The sequence below is a fragment of the Drosophila persimilis genome, unplaced genomic scaffold (assembly GCF_003286085.1).
Source record: "Drosophila persimilis strain 14011-0111.01,24,50 unplaced genomic scaffold, DperRS2 tig00000002-arrow-pilon, whole genome shotgun sequence".
Taxonomy (NCBI): domain Eukaryota; kingdom Metazoa; phylum Arthropoda; class Insecta; order Diptera; family Drosophilidae; genus Drosophila; species Drosophila persimilis.
Genome location: NW_020825289.1, coordinates 21961827 through 21983281, shown reverse-complemented (window position 1 = coordinate 21983281; position 21455 = coordinate 21961827). Strand labels below are relative to the sequence as shown.

General features: G+C 48.0%; 6 protein-coding genes across 10 annotated transcripts; 4 read left to right on the top strand and 2 right to left on the bottom strand.

Moving 5' to 3' along the window:
• Positions 1-771: 771 nt before the first annotated feature.
• LOC113565237 (glucose-repressible alcohol dehydrogenase transcriptional effector) lies at positions 772-2306 on the bottom strand. Of its 3 annotated transcripts, none has more exons than XM_026986931.1 (2): positions 1799-2306; positions 772-866 (listed from the first exon to the last, which is right to left on the bottom strand). In XM_026986931.1, the coding sequence occupies exon 1, from the start codon at positions 2094-2096 to the stop codon at positions 1857-1859; it is 240 nt and encodes a 79-aa protein (XP_026842732.1). In that variant the 5' UTR covers positions 2097-2306; the 3' UTR covers positions 772-866; positions 1799-1856. The 3 variants fall into 3 exon arrangements, with proteins under 3 accessions (XP_026842732.1, XP_026842733.1, XP_026842734.1); XM_026986932.1 differs by having other exon boundaries at positions 864-884; XM_026986933.1 differs by lacking the exon at positions 772-866 and adding an exon at positions 1094-1111.
• A 5059-nt stretch (positions 2307-7365) lies between these two features.
• LOC6601586 (superoxide dismutase [Mn], mitochondrial) lies at positions 7366-8390 on the top strand. 2 transcript variants are annotated; one of them, XM_026985211.1, is made up of 3 exons: positions 7366-7393; positions 7471-7521; positions 7669-8390. In XM_026985211.1, the coding sequence occupies exons 2-3, from the start codon at positions 7487-7489 to the stop codon at positions 8285-8287; spliced, it is 654 nt and encodes a 217-aa protein (XP_026841012.1). In that variant the 5' UTR covers positions 7366-7393; positions 7471-7486; the 3' UTR covers positions 8288-8390. The 2 variants fall into 2 exon arrangements, with proteins under 2 accessions (XP_026841012.1, XP_002026607.1); XM_002026571.2 differs by having other exon boundaries at positions 7666-8390.
• Positions 8391-8563: 173 nt separating this feature from the next.
• On the top strand, positions 8564-9941 carry LOC6601585 (actin-like protein 53D). Its single transcript, XM_002026570.2, has 2 exons — positions 8564-8651; positions 8713-9941. Exons 1-2 carry the CDS (start codon positions 8564-8566, stop codon positions 9864-9866), a joined length of 1242 nt encoding a protein of 413 aa, XP_002026606.2. The 3' UTR covers positions 9867-9941.
• Positions 9942-12104: 2163 nt separating this feature from the next.
• Positions 12105-12793, top strand: LOC6601584 (vitamin K epoxide reductase complex subunit 1). Its single transcript, XM_002026569.2, has 3 exons — positions 12105-12283; positions 12356-12471; positions 12531-12793. The coding sequence occupies exons 1-3, from the start codon at positions 12105-12107 to the stop codon at positions 12749-12751; spliced, it is 516 nt and encodes a 171-aa protein (XP_002026605.1). The 3' UTR covers positions 12752-12793.
• A 1514-nt stretch (positions 12794-14307) lies between these two features.
• On the top strand, positions 14308-17024 carry LOC6601583 (pro-resilin). 2 transcript variants are annotated; one of them, XM_026986217.1, is made up of 3 exons: positions 14308-15314; positions 15640-15774; positions 15896-17024. In XM_026986217.1, the coding sequence occupies exons 1-3, from the start codon at positions 14394-14396 to the stop codon at positions 16775-16777; spliced, it is 1938 nt and encodes a 645-aa protein (XP_026842018.1). In that variant the 5' UTR covers positions 14308-14393; the 3' UTR covers positions 16778-17024. The 2 variants fall into 2 exon arrangements, with proteins under 2 accessions (XP_026842018.1, XP_026842019.1); XM_026986218.1 differs by lacking the exon at positions 15640-15774.
• A 3732-nt stretch (positions 17025-20756) lies between these two features.
• LOC113565138 lies at positions 20757-21012 on the bottom strand. Its single transcript, XM_026986102.1, has one exon. It carries the CDS (start codon positions 20995-20997, stop codon positions 20851-20853), a length of 147 nt encoding a protein of 48 aa, XP_026841903.1. The 5' UTR covers positions 20998-21012; the 3' UTR covers positions 20757-20850.
• Between the last annotated feature and the right edge of the window lie 443 nt (positions 21013-21455).

Genomic DNA, 21455 nt, shown 5'->3' with positions numbered 1-21455 from the left:
AGTACGAGTATTTTCTGTGGTCGAAGCTTCAGTTATGAGTCATTTCCAGGGCAAGTCGCCAGGGAAATTCGAATTGGAGACGGTACTCGTGTGACTGTGGGTTTCTGGGTGGGCGTAGAAGTTCTTTGGGGGTGTGGAAGGGATTTCAAGCACCAAGGAAAAAAAACAAGGGGAAGACCGTAACCATAATAAAGAATACAATTTTTAGTCCGGGATATCGTTATATAAAGTTTTCTATGCTTTCTATATGTATCTTTCTTTCGTATTCTTCAATTCCAAGAGATGGCAGCCTTCCTTCAAGTTATTCGTACTTTTATTGAACTTTGAATTCTTGTAAATAGTTTTACCACCCCCTTGGACTTGTAGTTTCTCTAACACACACACACTCGAAGAATGGGGGGTGGAGAACATTCCACAATATGTACTCCACACGCTCTTCTCTTCCAGTAAAACGACGAGTGTCGGCCACTCGAATGAGTCATCCAAGCAACAAAAAAAAAAAACACACAGGCAAAAGCAAACTCAAAAGCAAAAAAGCAAAGAACAGAAAAGGCAATCACACCCCTCATGTTTTATATAGGAATTTTCAATAGGAATCTTTAGTTCCATTTACCTTTAAGCAACAGCCAATTAGTTTCTGGCTTACTGAAGGAAGATCTCCCTTGAGTTGCACATATTACAATAATGTATTCTCTTCACTTTTGTATTTCTCGTAAATGTTTATCAATGGAATGTTTTTATATTTTTTATATTTTTATTAATGATTTTTGGCTCACACAAAGTAGCGCAATGTATTTTTTAACAACTGTTTTATTTGTTGTTTCTCGTCGAACAATGAAATTTTTATACTTGTGCACAGTCGAGTCCTGAAATATGGAGACAGTCTGGTTGAGACCTAAGATTTGGGGGGCACTTCCAATGATTCTCGCATGGTTCTCTAGTGCGCAACTCTCTCTCTCTCCCTCATTCTCCGTCTCAGTTTCTCTCTTGTTGTTTACCTGAGCAAAATACTTTTGTTTATGTGTGTTTTGATGGATCTGTCACAGCAAACATGCAACAGTCTGCAGCAGGATTGAGGAAAAAGTCTCCAGAGAAGCCCCTGCGCAGACGCCTCAAGCAGTGCAAGAAATTGGAGAGTGTTAGGCAGAGATAGAGGCAAAGAGAGGGAGAGAGGAACATGCTTAATATTTGTGTAATGTTTGAGTATAATATTTTCCATGATATGCAGACTGAGGGAAATCATAGACAATATAAAACGTAGAGGAAAAGAAAAAACTTGGTAGATGATATTTAATGATATTTAACTATCCCCTGAATCCATTTCCACACAAGCGAAATGGTCCTTCAACTTGAACTTGTTTCGTGCTCATGGAAGGTTCCACCCGGAGACAAGGAAACAGCCAAGGCAAACGACAAAAAGAATCCTTCGCTTTTATTGGAGTGGTTTTTTTTATGGTTTCCCGGGGGGGCAAGTCAAGGCAAGGCATTTTCATGGACACACAGCATATCCTTCGATAAGCTCGTCTTGACCTTTATTAATAAATTTTCATGTTGCCTTCGCCGCGGACACAGAGCGGACAAATCTCTACACTCTCCATCCATCCATCCATCCACCCACGGACTCTACACAGAAGCGAGGCTAAGCACATCATTCTGGAGGCCACTGTAGCCAATGGTTAAGATGCAAAAAAAAAAGAGAAAACTAAATCGAAATTATGTAAAAAATTAAACTGATGAATAATGTCTTGAGATTTTCGAATCGATGAAATTTTGCAAAGATATTTTTTGAAGCATTTACCAATTGATTTTTCCCTTTTTTTTTGGTCTGCCCTAAGACTTATTTATTATTCAAAAACTCAAAAGAATTTCTGTTTCAGGAACATTTGTGGCTGTTCCAGATAGTCCTCTTGTTGTTGTTGTGGTAGTTGTTGTTGTTGTTGTTGTAGTGGTTGTTGTTGTTGTTCTTGTGTGTAATTAAATACGAGGATAAAGCTGTCCAACATGGATCGCTTTGAGGTCGTGGCAAATATGATGGACAGCACCAGAATTGTTGTTAGCAATAGGGCGAAAAACAATAAGTAACCAAAAGCGCACATTCGCGTAGCTTTCTTATTTTTCCCTTCTTTACTCAGTTATAGATTGGTATATATATTCGATGGATATATATTAGGTATATATATATGTACATTCGTATATGTGTATACATATATACGAGAGAGGGGGGGTCTGGCTTTCTGTATAACAGAGAAAATTTTGCACTTCGTTTGGGTCTTTGGGTTATTATTTGGATATTTCTTTTGTTTGACAATTTGATGGTGGAATTTCTTTACTTGGCTGCGGTTTGAGCTTTCTCTTGGGGGTATTTTTCGAAGCGTATCTCACTGGGGAAAGGAAAACTTTCTGCCTTTTCTTTTTATTTTCTGCACAAAATCGATGGACAGGCCAGAACTGTGACACGCGCACGAGTCACACGAATCAAATCGAGACCAGAACGAACTGCACCCTTTGAGGGTAGACGACACAGTGAATCCGAGTCGGGTCGAGAGCTGACTGCTGCCAGGACTACTGCTGCTGCTGCTGCTTCTGCTTCGACCAGCCCTCTAGCCGGGCGCATGCGTCCTGAGCAGGCACGACCCCGAGCAGTAGCTGGGGGCAAGATGTACTCGTACTCTTACTATATGGGTATGCCAATAATTTGATAAATTTTATAAAGGGACAGTGGGCCCGTCATCGTTTAGCATAAAGAATTTCATTAATAAAGCAGGTGCGCACTCTGCTTCTTCCCACCACTGTCACACACACCGCCGGCCGCCACTGTTTGTTTGATCTTATTATGAGCCATTCCGCTGTCGCTGCTGCTACTGCCACTGCCCCTTGCCACTGAAACTGCTGGCAGAGTGGCTTCTGCCTGATGACGTAAAATGAATTGTGAATTGTGTATGTGGATGTGTGGTGCTTTTCTCGCTTTTCCCACTTTTCCTATTGATTTCCCACCTCCTGGCGTCGTCTCCTGTCGAGTGGTTGCCTGACGCACAGCACAGAACAGCACAGGACGAGCGCTGGCTCTGTTTCTGACTTTTTTATGTTACTGGTAGTTTCATTTGTGTGCTTCTCCACCTCCACCTCCGCCCCTAATTGCATTGACATTGAAATCTGACGCTGACGCTGTCGCTGTCGCTGACAGGGGAGTAGCGCCATGAGTAGGAGAGCCATGGAGGGGAAGGAGATTTCCAGGACAATCTTATACTGGTGGCGGCTATATGTATGTCCTGTGAAAGTCTTTTGAATAAGTATGTCTATTTAAAGAGTGCGCCCTACCAAGTTAAAGAACTCTAGGGAATTGTTAATGAGAAAAAGTCAGAGAATTCGATAGGATAAGAATTCTTTATTAATAGTTTTTTATAGTCATAACTCAATTGAGTCTTGGCTTTAAAGTCAAAAACCATTGGAAACGCATAAACTCTAACTTTTTCACCATTTATTTCAAGTATCCTAATATCAAAGAGGTTCCTTGTTCAATTTTTCGTATTTTCCTGTACTTACCAAGAGCATGACTGATAAAATGCTACCGGCCTATAAAGATTCCAGTCTACACAGGTAATCTGTCAAGGTAATCCTATCAGATAGTTATAGTATCTATGAGTCTTAAGACTACTGCTACGAGTGCATAGGTCTCTACTAGGTCCATATGGTCGATATGTATATATAAACTGTTTCGGATTGTGACTGTTTCTGGCTAACAATTGGCTACCACAGGCCTTCGGCTCAAGGCAATCTTGGAGCAGTTTCCGGGTGCCGATCGCAAATGAGCAAAAGCATACGACTTGAGTTTACATACATATGTATGTACTTATTCCGGCTTTACTCATCATCAATACGATCATCGTCGAGCCGAAGCCACCGACACCCGAAACACCAGAAACGAAAACTAGCAGCAATAAACTAAGCGAAGGAGGCCACAAGAGAGGGAGAGTTTGAGTGGTTTAAAATCAGGAGCGATCGCAGAGAGAGTTTATTCGGGTGATTTTCCTGCATGCACGTTCTTGCAATGTACATATGTATACATCTATTACTGCGCAGAGTTCGCTTTATTTTAGGCAACAGTGCGTGTGAAAAGCCAGTGGTTGGCTGGATGTGAAATAAGAGGAGCTCTGACCCTCCCACCCACAGACCGAAGGGAACCCAAATAATATCGAGCGTGTGTGGGACGCAGGGGCAGAGTTGAGGAGTGGTGGAGTGAAGGCGGGTCGTTGACGTTGAACGCGTTGTTTTGTTGGCTGCGCAATTTCCAATTTTCCTCGACGCTGCTTTAAGGACTTTCCGCTGTCAAATGTCATTGACAGTTCACGAGCAGCAGAGAGCAGAGAAAAGCCATTTCAATTTCCATTTTGCGAGCTACTGCTGCATCATCCTCGAATCGAAGCAGAAGTTCAGCGACAGTCTGGGCAGAATCTGGCGACCAATTAAAATATCACACTCCATGGAGTGGAGATTTAAAACTGAAAGCTGAAAGATGAGTCATTCTTGAATGTGGGGAGTGCTTGCATTGCAGTCAACTTTTTAAAATGGAAGGAATGAGCACTCTTCAAATGACAGCAGACACGTGGGGTCTCCTGCTCCGACAATTTAGCAGTGGGCGGTCTGGGTTGGAGGAGGAGCCTCCATTAGGTCTAGGACATAAATGAAATGCGATTTTGTTAGTTAAATTATTGCCAAGAAGGCAAGCGTCAGGCAGTAAAAGCAGAGCGAGGAGTAGGGGCAGGAGCCAAAAAGAAGGAGCCAGAACGAAAGCAAAGCCTGCCCCACGCAAAAAGGCACAGACACACACACATACTCTCTCTCTCTCTCTTTCCCTCTCCCTCTGTCCCAGCGGATGACTCATTCGGGCAAATGTTCGTGCCAAGCTTTTCTCTGTGTGCGTGTGTGTGTGTGGCACAACAGTCGCGTCCCAGCCGCAGTGGGCACCTACATACATACAAAGAGCAGAATGCAAGGAACAGGAAGGAAGAAACACCCCAGCCAAATGGTGAATCATCTTTCAGGAGGCAAATATTCTGCCATGCCCACTCTCTGCCCTACTCACCATTTTCATTCGATTTCCTTTGGTTTTTCTCATAATTTCAAGGTTGGTTTACTGTTGTTTTTGCTTCAGGAATGCCCCTCCCCCTCCTCCACCACTTCGGGCCAGAGAATGTTGTAACTTTCGGTGCCGCATAGTCGCTCTATTAGCAAGCATTTTCCATTTGTAGCTCTTTTTGCGGCATACTTATAGGAAACATGGAATAGCAGCAGGACCTCGCCTGACCACACGTGATGTAGTAGACCGCAATGGCAGAGGGCCACGCCCCATTCCCAGGCCACTGCAGCTGCAACTCCAATGGGGAGCACTTAAAAGTGCAGCCACCAGCAAAACATAAATCATTTTGGGAAACCGCAAGTCCCCTCTTTGGCTAACACAATTAATAATACAGGACGAAAAATTGCCCCAGCTCGGCCCGGGAAGCCATTTTTCCGAGCAGGTGATAGCACTCTTGGAGAAAACTCTTGGTTCTACCTCTTTATAACGGTTTTAAAGTCGCGCGCGCTCACCGAAAATTTATGTTTATTGCATGGCCCCCAAACCAACCCCCAACCCCACGCCCATCCTTGTACTCCTTTTGGTCGACGCCTGGGGAGCGGTCCACTCTTTCTGTTTTTTTTCGGAATAAGTATTTTCCCTTATTTATTCATGATACTTTGGAAGCCGTTTATGTTGCGGTTGGAGTGTAGAGAGTAGAGTCCTCTCTAAGCTGCGGTCCTTAAGCTGGCTGCTACCCAGGGGAAAGGACTATCCTGAGGATAGTAAGACTGAAAGCCCGGACGGACCTCCTCTTCCGGCTATCATCTTTTTCAATGAAAGCAAACAATAAGCGTACTTCACACTTAATCTAGCAATCAGAGTGGGCCAGTGTGGTCCGCCTGGAGCTGGTGAGGGGCAGGGCCAGGCATAATCATTCTCATCATAATCAGGGCGTAGCTTTTCCACCAATAAAGCGATGCGCAAAAGGAAAAAACCATACGTCCGCCCACACACACATGTCACACGACTTTGGAGGAGTACGAGTCAGCGTAAGCATCCAGCCCAACCAGAGCCATTGTTCTGCTCAAGTCAAGGCTCATGCAATGACTTTTTGCGTCGCATTAAGGTGAAGGTTGAGTGGCGGCTGTCTGTGCTCTCCTCTCCCCCACAAAGGTCAAAGGTTTCCCAGCGGCAGGAGCACCACTACTTGAGGACTCTGGGGAACTAAGCAAATATTTGAAGACTCTAACACGAACGCATCAACCCCAGCCCTTGGATACAGTTAGTCCATGTCCATAGACTGTGTTGTTAACTCAATTTCCAACTCCGATTCCGATTCCTGACGTCAATCGTTGTCGGTCAAATTTGCACTACGATAAGGCAGCCGCACTCGTATCAAAGTATTCATGGGGGACGGAAGGGGGGCCATGCGCCTGGCGGCAGGCAACATAAATGTGTGTCCCGTTCCGTTCCGCCCTGATGATTGGCTGCACCATATGCTCGCTGGGGCCAAGGAAATTGGCAAATAACAGAAAAGAGGTTTATTTTTAGCCCACGTGGATGAGTGTGGGGCGGCAGCAGCAGCAGCTGCCCGGACGCCCACGCCGGATGCGAGGACCAACAGCTGCTGGACCGCAACAGGAGGACGTCGAGCAGTGGGAGTGGCAGGTGGCAGGTCCACCCTGCGGGACATGCGTGCGCAGTTCTCGAGAAGGAAAGCAATTGGCCTATTGATTTTTCCCAGAAATACCCGAATACAGCACGGGATGTGGATTTTTACCACAAAATGTTTTTATCATAAATCGAATTAGTTTTTGGAGTTACTTACATTCAAACGGAGACTCCTTTGGCGACTCTTCCTATGGCGCCTGGAATGTGGGAAACACTTTCTTTTGATTTCTGCTTGCCTATTTAATCACAATCACAATTAATGGCTGCTTAATTGCACTCAATTTGAACGATTTTCTTAGGTTTAATTGGGATTCAGCACCAAAACACGTAGATTTCGTTCCTTAGTTTTTGATTTAAATTCTATTTTGATTGAATTTGAGGTCGGCGATGGCCATTACGAGAACACGCAACAAACGACTCTGCCAGCGGTTGGTGGCCATTTGTTGGGGCATTTTCCAGCCAAGGAAAACGGGTGAGAAGTGAATTTTCCGCCCCAATATTTTGTTTTGTTTGTTGGGTTGCTGCAGCGGGGTAACAGCTGATATCGCGCTTAGAGATGACACCCTGAATACATTACGCACTCTGGCTGTGAAACGCATTTATGAGCAGCGCTATCGATATCGATTTTATCAACAGTCTTATCGATACTGGACCAAGAGAAATGTAAGGTTTTTCTCTCTTGTAATTACTTAAATAAAATAAATAATTCCCTATTCTAAAAAAATATCTATATTTTGCAGTAAGCAAACCACAGTCATGTTTACAGCTCGCAAACTCTCCCAGGCAGCGTGGTAAGTGCAGCAATTAATGCAATTAATCGATGCCGGCTCAACCTCTGTCCGGTTACATAAAAAGCAATAAAACAACAATTGCAGCAACATAATGGCGACCATGATCTTGAATATCTACTAATGCACATTGTTGTACCCCCACAGCAGCATTTCAGTGCGCGGCAAGCATTCGCTGCCCAAGCTGTCGTACGACTATGCCGCATTGGAGCCCATTATCTGCCGCGAGATCATGGAGCTGCACCACCAGAAGCACCACCAGACCTACGTCAACAACCTGAACGCGGCCGAGGAGCAGCTGGCGGAAGCCTCGTCCAAGAACAACACCTCGAAGATCATTCAGCTGGCCCCGGCCCTGCGCTTCAACGGCGGCGGGCACATCAACCACAGCATCTTCTGGCAGAATCTCTCGCCCAAAAAGTCCACACCCAGCGACGACCTCAAGAAGGCTATCGAGTCGCAGTGGAAGAGCTTCGACGAATTCAAGAAGGAGCTCAGCGCCCTCACAGTTGCCGTTCAGGGTTCTGGATGGGGCTGGCTGGGCTATAACAAGAAGTCGGGCAAGCTGCAGCTGGCTGCCTTGCCCAACCAGGATCCTCTCGAGGCCAGTACCGGCCTGGTGCCCCTCTTCGGCATCGATGTGTGGGAGCACGCCTACTACTTGCAGTACAAGAACGTGCGTCCCTCGTATGTGGAGGCCATCTGGGACATCGCCAACTGGGACGACATCTCGTGCCGCTTCCAGGAGGCCAAGAAGCTGACTACCTAGGATGCTGCTTTACGTTCTGTGTGTTAATATTTAAGCATCGGATCATAGATCCACACTCTGTAGTCTGAGATTTCGGCAAAAATAAATTGGTAATCATTAGAAATCATTTGTTTGGAACTTTAACTGCCGCATAAACCACTCTACTGCTATTTTCAAACACTGACGCGCGTGTGTAGCGCCACATTTAAATGATGTGTATGTAAGCTGTGAGTTTTCCGTCCAATGCTTTTGCCATTCATTAAAACTTTCTATTGACAAACACAATAACCATATAAGATGTCTGATTTCTGTGTTCCCTCTCGAATCCAGCTCGATCTGACCGACAAAAAAGCACAGAAAATTCTCCAAAAGTATCTAAAGTTTCGTAAGTTAATCCTCTGGCAACCCAACCTTCTTGGCCCACGCACTCACAGTGGTTCCTGCAGCTATTGAAGAAGCAGTTCCGATGGCTCATAAGTCGGTCATCATCGACAATGGATCGGGTGTGTGCAAGGCGGGATTCTGCAGCGACAGCAAGCCAAAGGTGGTCTTCCCTTCGGTCGTCGGGCGGCCACGCCACCAGAATGTGTTGGTGGACTGCCGCATCCAGGACGCCGTTGGTGAGGCGGCGATCAACAAGCGGGGCATGCTAGCCCTGAAGTATCCCATTGAGCACGGCGTGGTCACCAATTGGGACGACATGGAGAAGATCTGGAAGCACACGTATGACCTGCTGAAGGTCAAGCCCGGGGATTCTCCCCTGCTGCTCACAGAGGCCCCGCTCAACCCGCGGGCGAACCGCGAGAAGATGGCCGAGATCGTGTTCGAGAGGTTCGATGTGCCGGCCCTGTACGTGGCCATACAGGCGGTGCTTTCGCTCTACGCCACTGGACGCACCACTGGCCTGGTCCTGGACTCTGGCGACGGTGTCACCCACACGGTGCCTATCTACGAGGGGTACTCCGTATCGCATGGCTGCATGCGTCTGGATCTGGCTGGCCGGGATCTGAGCGAGTATCTGTGCAAGCTGCTGACGGAGCGTGGCCGCAATATGACCACCAGTGCCGAGCGGGACATTGTTCGCGAAATAAAGGAGAAGCACTGCTACGTTTCCCTGGACTACGATCGAGAATTGATGGAGCAATCCGACAGACTCCAGCAGAATTCGTGCAGTTCCGACGAAGAGGTCTACCAGCTGCCCGACGGCCAGAGGATTAAGCTCGAAAGCGAGCGCTTCCGCTGTCCGGAGGCCCTGTTCCATCCCAAGCTGCTGGGGCTGCAGATGCTGGGTGTGCACGAGGCCACCAGCAAGTCGATCCTCCAGTGCGACATTGATCTACGGCGTCATCTATACGATAACATTGTGCTCTCTGGCGGCACCACCATGTTTCCCAATATGGCGGAGCGCATGCATCGGGAGCTAATCCAGATGTCGCCGCCCGGAACCAGCATCAAGATCAAGGCCTGTCCCCACCGACAGTTCGCCGTCTGGATGGGTGGCTCGGTGCTGGCCTCCCTCAGCACCTTCCAAGACATGTGGATCAACCGGTCGGAGTATGAGGAGGTGGGTGCCAGCATCGTGCATCGCAAGTGCTTCTAAATCTCGAAGAATATGGGATATACATATTTAAGACCCTTTTGTTCGGCTATATTTTATAATAATTGTTTTTTCAAATCCCATAGCTCTGTTCTTTCCCAATTCTCAGTTCACTTATGCACTCGTAAAAGCCTAATCATTGCCATTAGCATTTTGATGACAATTCGCGTTGCATTGATTTTAATTAATTGCGAATTTATTAAGCCAAATGACGCATACAAATGTGTGCCGATTGCCACATCTCGCAGCGTGGCACGCAACAGCAACCTTAACTTCCTTAGAGTGTTCGGTTTCCAGTTTGCAGTTTCCAGTTGACACACGTGCAGCGTGCAGCGGTGACAGAACTTGCAACAAAAGGCAAGCGTTTCCAAAAGCGTTTACCTTCAACATAATCATAATCGTCAAAAGCTGCAGCTCCATCATTCTGCATTCAGCATTCAGCTGCACTTGAGGCGCTTTTGTTGTTGCAGTGCACTGCAATTCACTTGATTTTGATCACGGATCTACACGCCGCAAACGATGCAGACCCAAAAGATGGCTAGATTTGAAGGTCGCAGCTTGGATACCCTTGCAGATACTAAGGCTATCATTATCCAATCATGCATTGGTTCGAAACCATGGTAACCCTCTCGTAAAGGGTACAACCAAACCAGTCAACAGCGCGTGCTCGAGGTGAAGAAGAAGTATCTGCAGCTGGTGCTGCTGCTGCCTGACATTAGCCCTTCTAAACGCATCAAAGCCCCATTCCATTCGATCAGAGCTGCGGGAATCTCGCTCGTATTTGAAACGTATTTGAAGTGTAAAGTTCAATAAACCCACCAACCCAGAGCCTGATGTTTGCTCCCAATTTATAGGTAAATTAGGAGCAACCAGGTGTAGGCTGAGGCTGGAGCCTGAGCCTCAATCGATCTGACAGCTGCTTAGAAGGGTTCTACCACACCGTAGAGTCTCCGTAGAGAGACAGTGCCACTGCGGTGACTGTCTATGCTGCTGCTGCTGCTGCTGCCAAGGTTGTGTAAAATTCGTCACTTCACTTTGCCAGCGGGCGGGATCGCATCGGTTGGATCTTTTTGGAGCGGTGGAGTGGCTACTGGCTGCAATTTTGTAAATTGTTTCCATTTGGTTGCCTCATGTCTCTCACGTGGATTTATCCATCACTTCATTTGCCTGCTGCCTGCTTCCTTCTTAAATACACATAAATAAATTCAAATTCGTGAGGCCATAAATTAAAAAGGGACATGAGCACAACATGCCCAATGTGCGGAGAGTAGAGATCGGGAGAGTGGGCACACCATTGTGACATGCCCCGACCCCGACCCGACCAGCAGGGGGAGCGTCATGAGCATCATCTATGTACTAGTCTCTATCTGCAGTCTGTAGTCTGCGTTTGTCTCTTCTCTGGGTCTCTGGGCCTCGTGGAGCAGTCTCTGGCATGTCTGGCATGTCTGGCACTTCGATGATGTCGCCGAAGTAGCTAATTTCATATGCATGCAATGGAGCGAAACTAAATGTTTCGGCGGTGGTGAGGTAAGGTGAGGTGAGGTGGGGATGTTTATGCCAGCCATGGACCATGGATTTCCCTATCATCATCCCATTCCATTTCGTTGTTTACCTAGCCTCAATTTATAGTTCGCTACGCAGTATTTACCCAGCACTCCCCCGCAGTGCAGGGACGCGGGTACGCGGTGTACCTGTTGCTCTCCTGTCACAGCAAATTAAGGGAGAATGGATATTTATGCGAACCCAAAGAGAAAAACAACATAAATATACTCTCATAGAGAGTGGATGCTCTGAATACCCTTTCACACATTATAAACATCATGCAGTCTAGAAATTTTTAGTCTAGAAATTCCACCAAATGTAATCCTTGATAATAAAAAAAAAGAGATTTTTGTTGGATCTTTCGATTCTATCATTCCAAATAATGGATTCAAGAATAATCCAATAATAATAGTTTGGTAGATAGAGATACCCTTAAAAATATAACTTTCTTTTTTGTGTCCTTTTCTTTTGCTGTCCTGTAAGCTCCCAGCCCAATCCTGAAACCCCAAGCAAAGGGTATATCAAATTACGCACAATTTTCACCGCGCAGCCGCCAACAGGGTTGTCAATTTCTGCCCCGCAGCTCAGAGTTTTCCCTCAGGGAACCATAGCCTGCGCCGCCTGGCAGCCCTGGTTCCTTGTCGGCAAGAGACAACCTGTTTGCCCCTAGCCAGAGTTCATTATCCTTGTGGCCACAGAATGAGTCAGCCGGAGGAAACCACAGCCACTGGCGCCCGCCTCAGATGGATCTGCATCTGTGGCCTTGCCATCTCTTTGTACTCTCTGTACGTGAAGATGCAGCTGGACCAGGATGCAGACTACGTGGCCATGTGCGATCTGGCGGAGAAGGTTAGCTGCACAGCCGTCTTCAAGTCAGAGTGAGTGGCATACCCTACTTCCCTTAGAGCTTGAAGACACCCAATGAAACACACTGCTTTCCTCCCTGTAAGCTATGGACGTGGCTTTGGTTTGACACAGCTGCTGTTTGGATCCACCTCCAACTACTACCTGAATCCCCCGAATGGAGCCATAGGTAGTGTCTTCTATGTGCTGCTCTTTGCAAGCTGTAAGTCTGCAGAACTACATCAATATGTGTGGAGATCTAAAGGATTATCTCTTTCGCAGCCTTCTTCGAGCTGCGCTGGATGTGCCTGCTGCAGCTTTTGGTCTCCATTCTGACGCTGCTCCTGTGCTTCTACCTGGGTTTTCTCCTAATCTTCGTCCTGTTCGATTGTTGTGTGGTCTGCCTGCTCATCTATGTGGTCCACACGCTGCTCTTTCTGGAGGTCCATGGGCGCTACAAGCGCCTCTACCTGTACCAACCCAAAAAGATAGCCATCGAGTGAAATCGTTTCTTATTATCGGTATAGTAGTTGTAAAGTATGCAAAAATGCAAATAAATAAAGAGAATCTAAATGCGCTACTACCAAATGAGTTATGTGGGTTGACGGCAACCCGGTGGGACGTTAAGCTGCCGACGTGATCCGGCTCCGATCGTCAAATCTTAGGCAAATCGCCCGCTTCTGACCCGCACGTCTGACACGGAGCAGGATGAGCTTGAGGATGGGGATGAGCAGCTGCCTGCCATGGCCAGGCACGTACCTACTGCTTGGGGCAATTAATTCTGCACGTTCCCATTTGTCGTCGCGACGGTGTCTGAAGCTAAAGCTGAAGGCTGTGTGTGAATGGCGCTACTTCCCAAGCGGTGGGCGGCTGACTGGGAAAAGTCTATGCAATTAATTTCCCATAAGCTGGGGGAATCTCCTCATGTGGGCCGCGATCTATCAACGGAATCAATGAATGAATCAATGGAGTGGGGGAGTAGAAGGAGTTGATCTGAATGAATGGGCCAGAGATTCGACTGATCTCTTGGAATCACTCTGAATGAATCAATTAAAGCACAATTGGAGTAGAAATTCATTGAGATCTATAGCATTCCCTTCATCTGATCTTTGCCGATCTACCATTCAACGATCTGTAATCTGTAAGCCATCAAAACGCATTCGGATGTGAGCACAGATCTACACCCAATTGGGGTCGCATTTGGCACGATATTCTTTAATCGCAGTTGTACTCATACTCGTACCTTTTTCTATATTATATTTGACAAGGCAAACAAATGCAACAACATGCAACAAATACGGAGCTTGTCACAAACGAAGACGGCGACAACAACAATAACAACAACAAGAGCGGCAAGCACACTGAAGATGCAGCAGACGCCGCCGACACATTCACCCAGCGACCGAGTAGACTACTTTGCGCCAACGTAACTCCAGAGTCAGAGACTCAGACTTGGAGATGGAGATGGGCATGGGGGCAGGGGCCTAGGCAGAGGGAGGCAGGGCTCTGCTCTTTGCAAACACAATCACTCGTCTCGAAGATGTGCTGTGCTGTGCGCCGAAAGAAGGCAAATCAGCTTGGCAACCCGCAACCCAGTTGGAAACGGAATCTCGGGGCTGCCTGCCTTCACGTGCGATCCAAGCCAGAGCAGAGCAGAGCAGAGTAGAGCAGAGCAGAGCCATGCCTATGCTTGAGCGTTGATTGAGATTTTTGCTGGCGCTGGCGGGGCACTGCCAGCCGGCAACAGCAACAGCGACAAGCTCCAAATGCAGCTGAGTTTTCGCTGTTTGAAGATGATCGTATGTGGCAGCAGCTGTTCGTGGCTGTGGTTGCCACATGTTGCCACTGGCAGCGCCATCGCCACCGCCACCGCAGCACAGATGAGTCTCGTCTCGGCTGCCCCATCAACTCATAACCGAGGGCCCCGTCGCTCTGTTCTCTGTGTGGTGTGGTGTGTGGTGTGTGTGCATCCTCGACTTTCAGTTTTGCGATCGTTTCATATAAATACGCGACCCGGCTGCAGACGGAGATCAGTCAGAATTCGGCGCTGCTTCGAGGCGCTACACAACCAGATCCGCAGATCCACATCCACATACGCATCCAGATTCAGATACAGATCAGAGATCCCCTATAGCAGCGTGGAATATGTTCAAGTTACTCGGCCTCACGCTGCTCTGCACGGCGGTTCTGGCGCGTCCCGAGCCTCCAGTCAACTCCTACCTCCCGCCGTCCGATAGCTATGGTGCACCGGGGCAGAGCGGCCCAGGAGCACAGGGTGGAGGCCCAGGCGGTCGTCCAACGGATTCTTACGGTCCTCCTGGACTAGGACAAGGACAAGGACAAGGACAAGGACAGGGACAAGCCCAAGGCGGTTTTGGTGGCAAGCCCTCAGACTCTTACGGTGCCCCAGGCGTTGGTGGCAACGGAAACGGCGGCGGACGTCCCTCTAGCAGCTATGGTGCTCCTGGCAACGCCAACGGCGGCGGACGTCCCTCCAGCAGCTATGGCGCTCCAGGACAAGGACAAGGACAAGGCGGTCGTCCTTCCGACTCTTACGGTGCTCCAGGAGCTTCCGGCAATGGCAATGGCAACGGTGGTGGTCGTCCTTCCAGCAGTTATGGTGCTCCCGGCCAAGGACAAGGCGGTCGTCCTTCCGACTCTTATGGTGCTCCTGGAGCTTCCGGCAATGGCAATGGCAATGGTGGTGGTCGTCCTTCCAGCAGTTATGGCGCTCCCGGCCAAGGACAAGGCGGTCGTCCTTCCGACTCTTATGGTGCTCCTGGAGCTTCCGGCAATGGCAACGGCAATGGTGGTAGTCGTCCTTCCAGCAATTATGGCGCTCCCGGCCAAGGACAAGGAGGTCGTCCTTCCGACTCTTATGGTGCTCCTGGAGCTTCCGGCAATGGCAACGGCAACGGTGGTGGTCGTCCTTCGAGTAGCTACGGTGCTCCAGGTGCAGGATCCGGCGGTCGTCCATCGGACTCCTACGGTCCCCCTGCTTCTGGCGCAGGAGCTGGCGGCGGATCCGGTGGTCCTGGAGGCAGTGGCGCCGACTACGACAACGATGTGAGTAGACCCGTAGTAGATTCGGGATGGGTTCTCATCCACACACATCCGTACGGAGCCTGACATGCGACATGCGACACTCGACACCTCTCCGCCCCTGCTGCACAGCGCCTTGATGCACGCCCTCGCCCTGATCTCTTGCTGGTTCTCTTGGTAGTTCTCAATCTCTCTCTCTCTCTCTCTGTACCTCTCTCTGCACCGCTTGCTTGCGCCTTCCCCCTACTGCTCTTGATCTCTTGTCTCTATCTGTCTATTTCTCTCTCTTTCTCCACACGCCCCCCGCTCCTCGGTATCGCCCCTCGCTCTGCTATGCTCTGCGCCGCAGGAGCCGGCTAAGTACGAGTTTAATTACCAGGTCGAGGACGCCCCCAGTGGGCTCTCGTTCGGGCATTCAGAGATGCGCGACGGTGACTTCACCACCGGCCAGTACAATGTCCTGTTGCCCGACGGAAGGAAGCAAGTAAGCGCCGAGCCGGACGAGACGGCGGCGGGCAACAGGCGATGATCCTTCCCTGCTCCGCTCCCGCCACTGCTATGTCACTGCTAACCTCTCTCTTCTCTCTGGCTTTCTTTACCCGCAGATCGTCGAGTACGAGGCGGACCAGCAGGGATATCGGCCACAGATCCGCTACGAGGGCGAGGCCAACGATGGGGGCGCCAGCGGTCCTGGTGGCCAGAATCTGGGCGCCGATGGCTACTCGAGCGGACGTCCTGGAGGCAATGGCAACGGTGGGCGCCCAGGAGGTCAGGAACTAGGACAGAACGGTTACTCCGGCGGACGCCCTGGTGGACAGGATCTAGGACAGAATGGTTACTCCGGCGGACGCCCTGGTGGACAGGATCTTGGTCGTGATGGCTATTCCGGTGGGCGCCCAGGAGGTCAGGATCTTGGACAGAATGGTTACTCCGGTGGACGTCCTGGCGGTCAAGACTTGGGCGCCAGTGGCTACTCTGGTGGGCGTCCTGGCGGCCAGGATTTAGGACAGAATGGTTATTCTGGTGGACGCCCAGGTGGTCAAGACTTGGGCGCCGGTGGCTACTCCGGTGGACGTCCTGGTGGCCAGGATCTGGGACAGAATGGTTACTCCAGCGGTCGACCCGGCGGCAACGGTGGAAATGCTGGCAGCGACGGCGGCCGGGTGATCATCGCTGGTCGTGTCACCGGCCCGGATGGCAGCGATCAGGGACAAGGCTTCTCCGGCGGTCGTCCTGGAGGCAATAGCAACGGTGGACGCCAGATCGGTGGTCAGGATCTAGGTCGCGATGGCTATTCCGGTGGACGTCCTGGCGGTCAAGACTTGGGCGCAGGTGGCTACTCCGGTGGGCGTCCAGGTGGTCAAGATCTCGGCCAGAATGGTTACTCCAGCGGCAAGCCACAGGGTCAGGGTCAGGGTCAGGGCCGCAATGGCTTCGGTCCCGGCGGCCAGAACGGCGACAATGACGGCAGTGGCTACAGATACTAGACGACAGGCAATACTCGTACACGTAGATCGATTCCAGGACACATTAGCTAGAACTTTCATTACCTAGTACTTAAGACTTTCTAGAACTATGACCCCCTCCTCTCCTCATTCTTAGCCCAATCTTAAGACTCCATCTCTATCTCTTACTCATCTTGGGGTGTATCATGCCTATTCCTTCGATCTACCATCGTCCCCAAGACTCCGATTAGAATAAGTTCATATTGTTGTAGATGCAAGTGCAAGAAAATAACCCAAAAAAAAAAATTAATTAAATGATTAACGAATATTTGATAAATATTTAAGTAATGAAATAAACGATAAATACCTACAAATACAACACACCCTGTCGGGTTTTCATTTGGTCGGGTTTCATTTACCTCTTTCTCTTTTTAACACACACACACACACATTGCCGCATACGATCCTCTCTCAGCGAGTCGTGTTTTGCTCTAGGCACTCTCTCACTAGCCCCTACACAGCAATGGGACCGGCAGTGGACAAGAAAAACGGTAAATCTCAAAGAAGGGCAACAATCTCGTAGTGAATTCTTGGACGGCAAACAGACAGCAAAATGTCGTGTCGGCATTTGTGGTTCAATTCTTCCTAAATTCTTGTATATTTTGTAAATATGATGCGAATACGAAGGTTGTAAACGAATATGCGGTAACCTTAAATTTCGATGCCTGACCTAAGAGGTAGGATTCAATTTCGAGAGCCTTCTTTCGCATACAGTAAGAGCTAATCTTGTGGGCGGCACTATAATTTTGGTCCTTAGTGGTTGAATGCTCGAATGGATCGCGTCCGGCTTTCGCTACCAGACTATAATACAAATCCTTAACTGGCTGCAACAACAACTATCTAGATCGATGTGGTCGATCATATTTTCCATGGCTTAGATGTCACTGCTGTTTTCCAGATTGATCTTACAGGCAATTCCTGCGGCAAAACTCCTATTATGATAACTTGTCTATGCGATCCGTATAATTTATGAATTTGGTGACAAGAGGGAAATATATTCTGGGCCATGCGGTTGTAATTTTGGGTTAATTTTGTAGGACGTTCGGCCAGTAAATAAATGGCAAACCCTTTAACATTCGCTTAATTGACATTCAAGAAAAGTGACTCCAGCCTGCCGCCGAGTGGCAACAAAGAGATACATCATCTAGTGAACCCGACCCGTCCCTTCCATAGTATGTGTTCAGGTTCGGTTTTCGCCTGACTGGAAACACCAAAGTACCCAAGTTTCCCGAGTTTTCCCAGTTTCCCCTCTTTCCCGGCAAGTGCAAAGTTTGTCATTAGTTATTTGCACTAATTAAGTGCAAAGCTTCTCTTCGGCTCCATTCCCCCACCCGTCCCCGTCACCCTTGACGTGGCTTTCACTTTCGCTGCTGTCAGTACGTGTCGTGGTTATGTAATTCTATGCCGCATCCTCCTATCCACGAGCCATCCAGCCCATTCCACGGGCCACATTAATGGATTTGCCCAGGCGCACAATGAACGCAAATTGTTGGGAAGGCGACATCGGATTGAATTGCTGCCTCAACACCCCCGCCCTCCCCATTGAAAGTCCAATTTTCCGGAAAATTTAATAGTCACCTTTTGTGTAAACGGATTATTTTGCCAGCTAAAATTCCATTGAACAATGGGTGACATTATGAAAGTGTTGTTGCCCCCCTTTGGGATAATTTTGTTTAATTCATTAGCAACTCATTTTGTACAGGACATTCTGTACGGGGCAGCACTGGGAATATATATTGTACAGAATATATCCTATCGAATTTTCCATCGCCAAAGGATATTTTATAGATAACCGTTGCAGGTCTTTGCCCAACGACTTCTCCCATGTGTGTGGCCAATCAGGCAGAGTAATTTCCACCGCATATACTTGTCTCGTATCCATCCTTTCAACCATTATCCATCCCTCCGGAAAGATCCAGCATCGCTACGCAGTCAGTCGGGGCTTGCTCAAAAATTACCATTTCGTCAGCAGCGAGGACCTCAACAATTTCTGCAATTTTCCTGCGAATCAAAAGAAACCGCTTGCCCCATCACTCCTGGTAACCAACACCCCCCAGGGAGTGGAAAGGCGATTCATTATGGTAAATAAAAATTAAATTTACAAAACACAGCTAGAGAGCTTCGGGCACAGCTTTCACTGAATTTCGAGCAGAGCAAAAGTGAAAATCAATAAATCATTCTGTGGAATGTGCCCTCCGCTCCGGAGGAGCTAGCTCCGGTTCATCCTTTGGGCGAACTTTGAGAAAACGAGAATCAATTGACTTTCGAATGAATTCGGGGGCACGTAGAGTTCAATAAAGTGCAACTTGACCCTGCAGCAGGTGCCATCACAGATACCTATTTCGAGCATGGCTACCTTTTCATCCAAGGACAAAGGAAAACTTTTTAAAGGCGAAAGGGAAAGCTAACCACAGACCGCAAATACAAGTTCAAAAAAGTTCCTGTTGCCAGAACAAAAATAGAGTTTGCGGCCAAATGTGTAACTTTTTTGTTGAGTTTTCTAGTCAATGAAATTACATAAATACTTGTTCTGTGAAATTATACAGAGGTATATTTTTGGCATAATCTGAATAAATTACATGGTAAGCCCTCCCGCTCCAGCCTTTGCAGAGTATCCCGCTTAGAATACCTCAATTGAAATACTGGCCCACGCGTGGGTCTATTATATTTTTACAGCAGACACTTGAGGATTGACGGGGTACCACGAACTCATGTAGATGTGTGTAACATGTGGAAGGAAACGCATCGATATTCACCATCGATCCAATCAGCAGCAACCATCAGTTCTCGTGGAACTCCCGCAAATCGCGTTAGCAATCTTCTGCTCAATAAAATTCACTTTTACAGTTTGTAAGTTTGATTTTACTCCTTTTACGACCTGTCGTACACTGATTCACGCAGGTGAGAGGATTCGACGATTGAAGACGACAATAGTAGCGGGGGAAAATCCAAGTACAATGCCAGCTCTAAGTGTCCCATGCGTGCAGCTGCGTGGCGCTCAGAGGCGCCACAATGTTGCAGGCTGTCGTCGCAGTGGCGTGTGTCAAAGTTGCCCCCAAATGACTTTCCGCTTGTCTTGTCAACCATCAGCCATGCCATCATCCGACGTGAGGGAGCCCCTGGGGCGAGGAGGTGCTGTTCCGAAAGCATGTTCGAAACCGAGTGAAGAAAAGGGCTCTGCTCTCGCCGTGACGCCCTCGCTGTGTTTGAGTTTTCTGGATTGTAATTCAAATTTACCGAGCGCAAGTGCTGTTTGCGGTGGTGGCAATTAATTAAATATCACTCATATGTCAGACAGTGGCGTGGGCTAACGTGACTCGTCTTCGGTCCAAGCACACTCGCGTGCAACACGTGGGCTCCCAGTGCGTATACGTAATGGGGCTGTGGCGTGCCAACATTGAGACAGACTCGTGCGCGTGGGAGGGCTCTCAAGCAACACACTCTTACTCTATCTTTCTCTCTGAGCCGAAGTACTACACTGATTCCTCTTAAACTTTTCATCTAAGCCCAATCCTCTGGGTACCTATAATCGCCGGAACTCTGTTTCTAACTGTTTTAAAAGTTGACTGTTCTGAGCTGGAGCTTCTGTTCTCTCTCTCCTTCTCCGCTTGCGTAGATGGGTTTTTGCTGCCGTAAACTAACACTAAAAGTGCATACGATTCCTGTAAAAATACTCAATGAAAAATTGGTTCTGCTTTCAAGGTGAAAACTGCATTAATTTTGGCCTTTATAGATAAATAAATCCTTCGACTTACATAGTAAAAAGTGTGCTTCCAACATTAGTTTTTAAATATTCATTCCCTCAATAATTACTTCTACTGGCACCCTTTAATCAGGACTATCTCCTTTAGATCAATGACTAAAATTTGTATCATGTCATTAGTTTCTAGGAATTTCAATCCCCAGATAAATTTCCCACTTAAAAAGTACATATACTTTCTGTTTCACATACAAATATACATTAGTTTTCAACGCAAACTTTTTTTTGAAACTTTTATTGGTTATGGTGTGGGGACTGTGTTAGATTAAATTTCGGATCTGGACTTCACCATTTCTCAGCCGGAGGCAGTGGTGTTGTAGGGACACAGCGGAGACTGCATCAGGCAGGCCAGTAGGATGAAGCATGCCTCCGAAGAGGGCGCCATCAGAATCAGGAATGCGGCCAGCAGCACCAGGTAGAAGCACACCGTCGTAGCGATCATCTTTAGCAAACTAAGCGTTGAACTAAGTGATCCAGATCAGATCTTGTTCAGCCTTATATAGCAAGATAATTGCAGTGTGGCAGCTGTCGAAGGGCAAACACCATGTTGCATAAGGCTCGTAAATCCACAAAATACAAAATCAAATATAAATATTGGATATTTGTGAGGGAACAGACTGGTTCCTATAAAACACACCACTACACATGCTTATTTGTGTATACAAAGTAGATGTACAAAGCCCTTTTCTGTCTGTTCCCATGGGTTCTCCTCGCCTTTCGCTTGGCAACACCACATCGGTGTACTGTCCAGTTTGATCAGTTTGATCTGGGGATCTTTTCTTATCAAATGACACTCTATTCGCTTGGCAACACATGATAAGGTCGATGAGTCGATGTGATTTTCACAGAGTTATTTTCGTTGGCCATCATTTTGTCGCCCTCACATTCCTGGGGGCAACT

Coding starts and splice junctions, on each gene's coding strand:
- LOC6601584 (XM_002026569.2), top strand. CDS start 12,105: ATGAGTCAGCCGGAGGAAACCACAGCCACTGGCGCCCGCCTCAGATGG. Junction 12,284..12,355: donor ACAGCCGTCTTCAAGTCAGA/GTGAGTGGCATA, acceptor CCTCCCTGTAAG/CTATGGACGTGGCTTTGGTT. Junction 12,472..12,530: donor TGTGCTGCTCTTTGCAAGCT/GTAAGTCTGCAG, acceptor TCTCTTTCGCAG/CCTTCTTCGAGCTGCGCTGG.
- LOC6601583 (XM_026986217.1), top strand. CDS start 14,394: ATGTTCAAGTTACTCGGCCTCACGCTGCTCTGCACGGCGGTTCTGGCG. Junction 15,315..15,639: donor GCGCCGACTACGACAACGAT/GTGAGTAGACCC, acceptor TCTGCGCCGCAG/GAGCCGGCTAAGTACGAGTT. Junction 15,775..15,895: donor TGCCCGACGGAAGGAAGCAA/GTAAGCGCCGAG, acceptor CTTTACCCGCAG/ATCGTCGAGTACGAGGCGGA.
- LOC113565237 (XM_026986931.1), bottom strand. CDS start 2,096: ATGTGCGCTTTTGGTTACTTATTGTTTTTCGCCCTATTGCTAACAACA.
- LOC6601585 (XM_002026570.2), top strand. CDS start 8,564: ATGTCTGATTTCTGTGTTCCCTCTCGAATCCAGCTCGATCTGACCGAC. Junction 8,652..8,712: donor CCAAAAGTATCTAAAGTTTC/GTAAGTTAATCC, acceptor TGGTTCCTGCAG/CTATTGAAGAAGCAGTTCCG.
- LOC113565138 (XM_026986102.1), bottom strand. CDS start 20,997: ATGATCGCTACGACGGTGTGCTTCTACCTGGTGCTGCTGGCCGCATTC.
- LOC6601586 (XM_002026571.2), top strand. CDS start 7,487: ATGTTTACAGCTCGCAAACTCTCCCAGGCAGCGTG. Junction 7,522..7,665: donor AAACTCTCCCAGGCAGCGTG/GTAAGTGCAGCA, acceptor GTACCCCCACAG/CAGCATTTCAGTGCGCGGCA.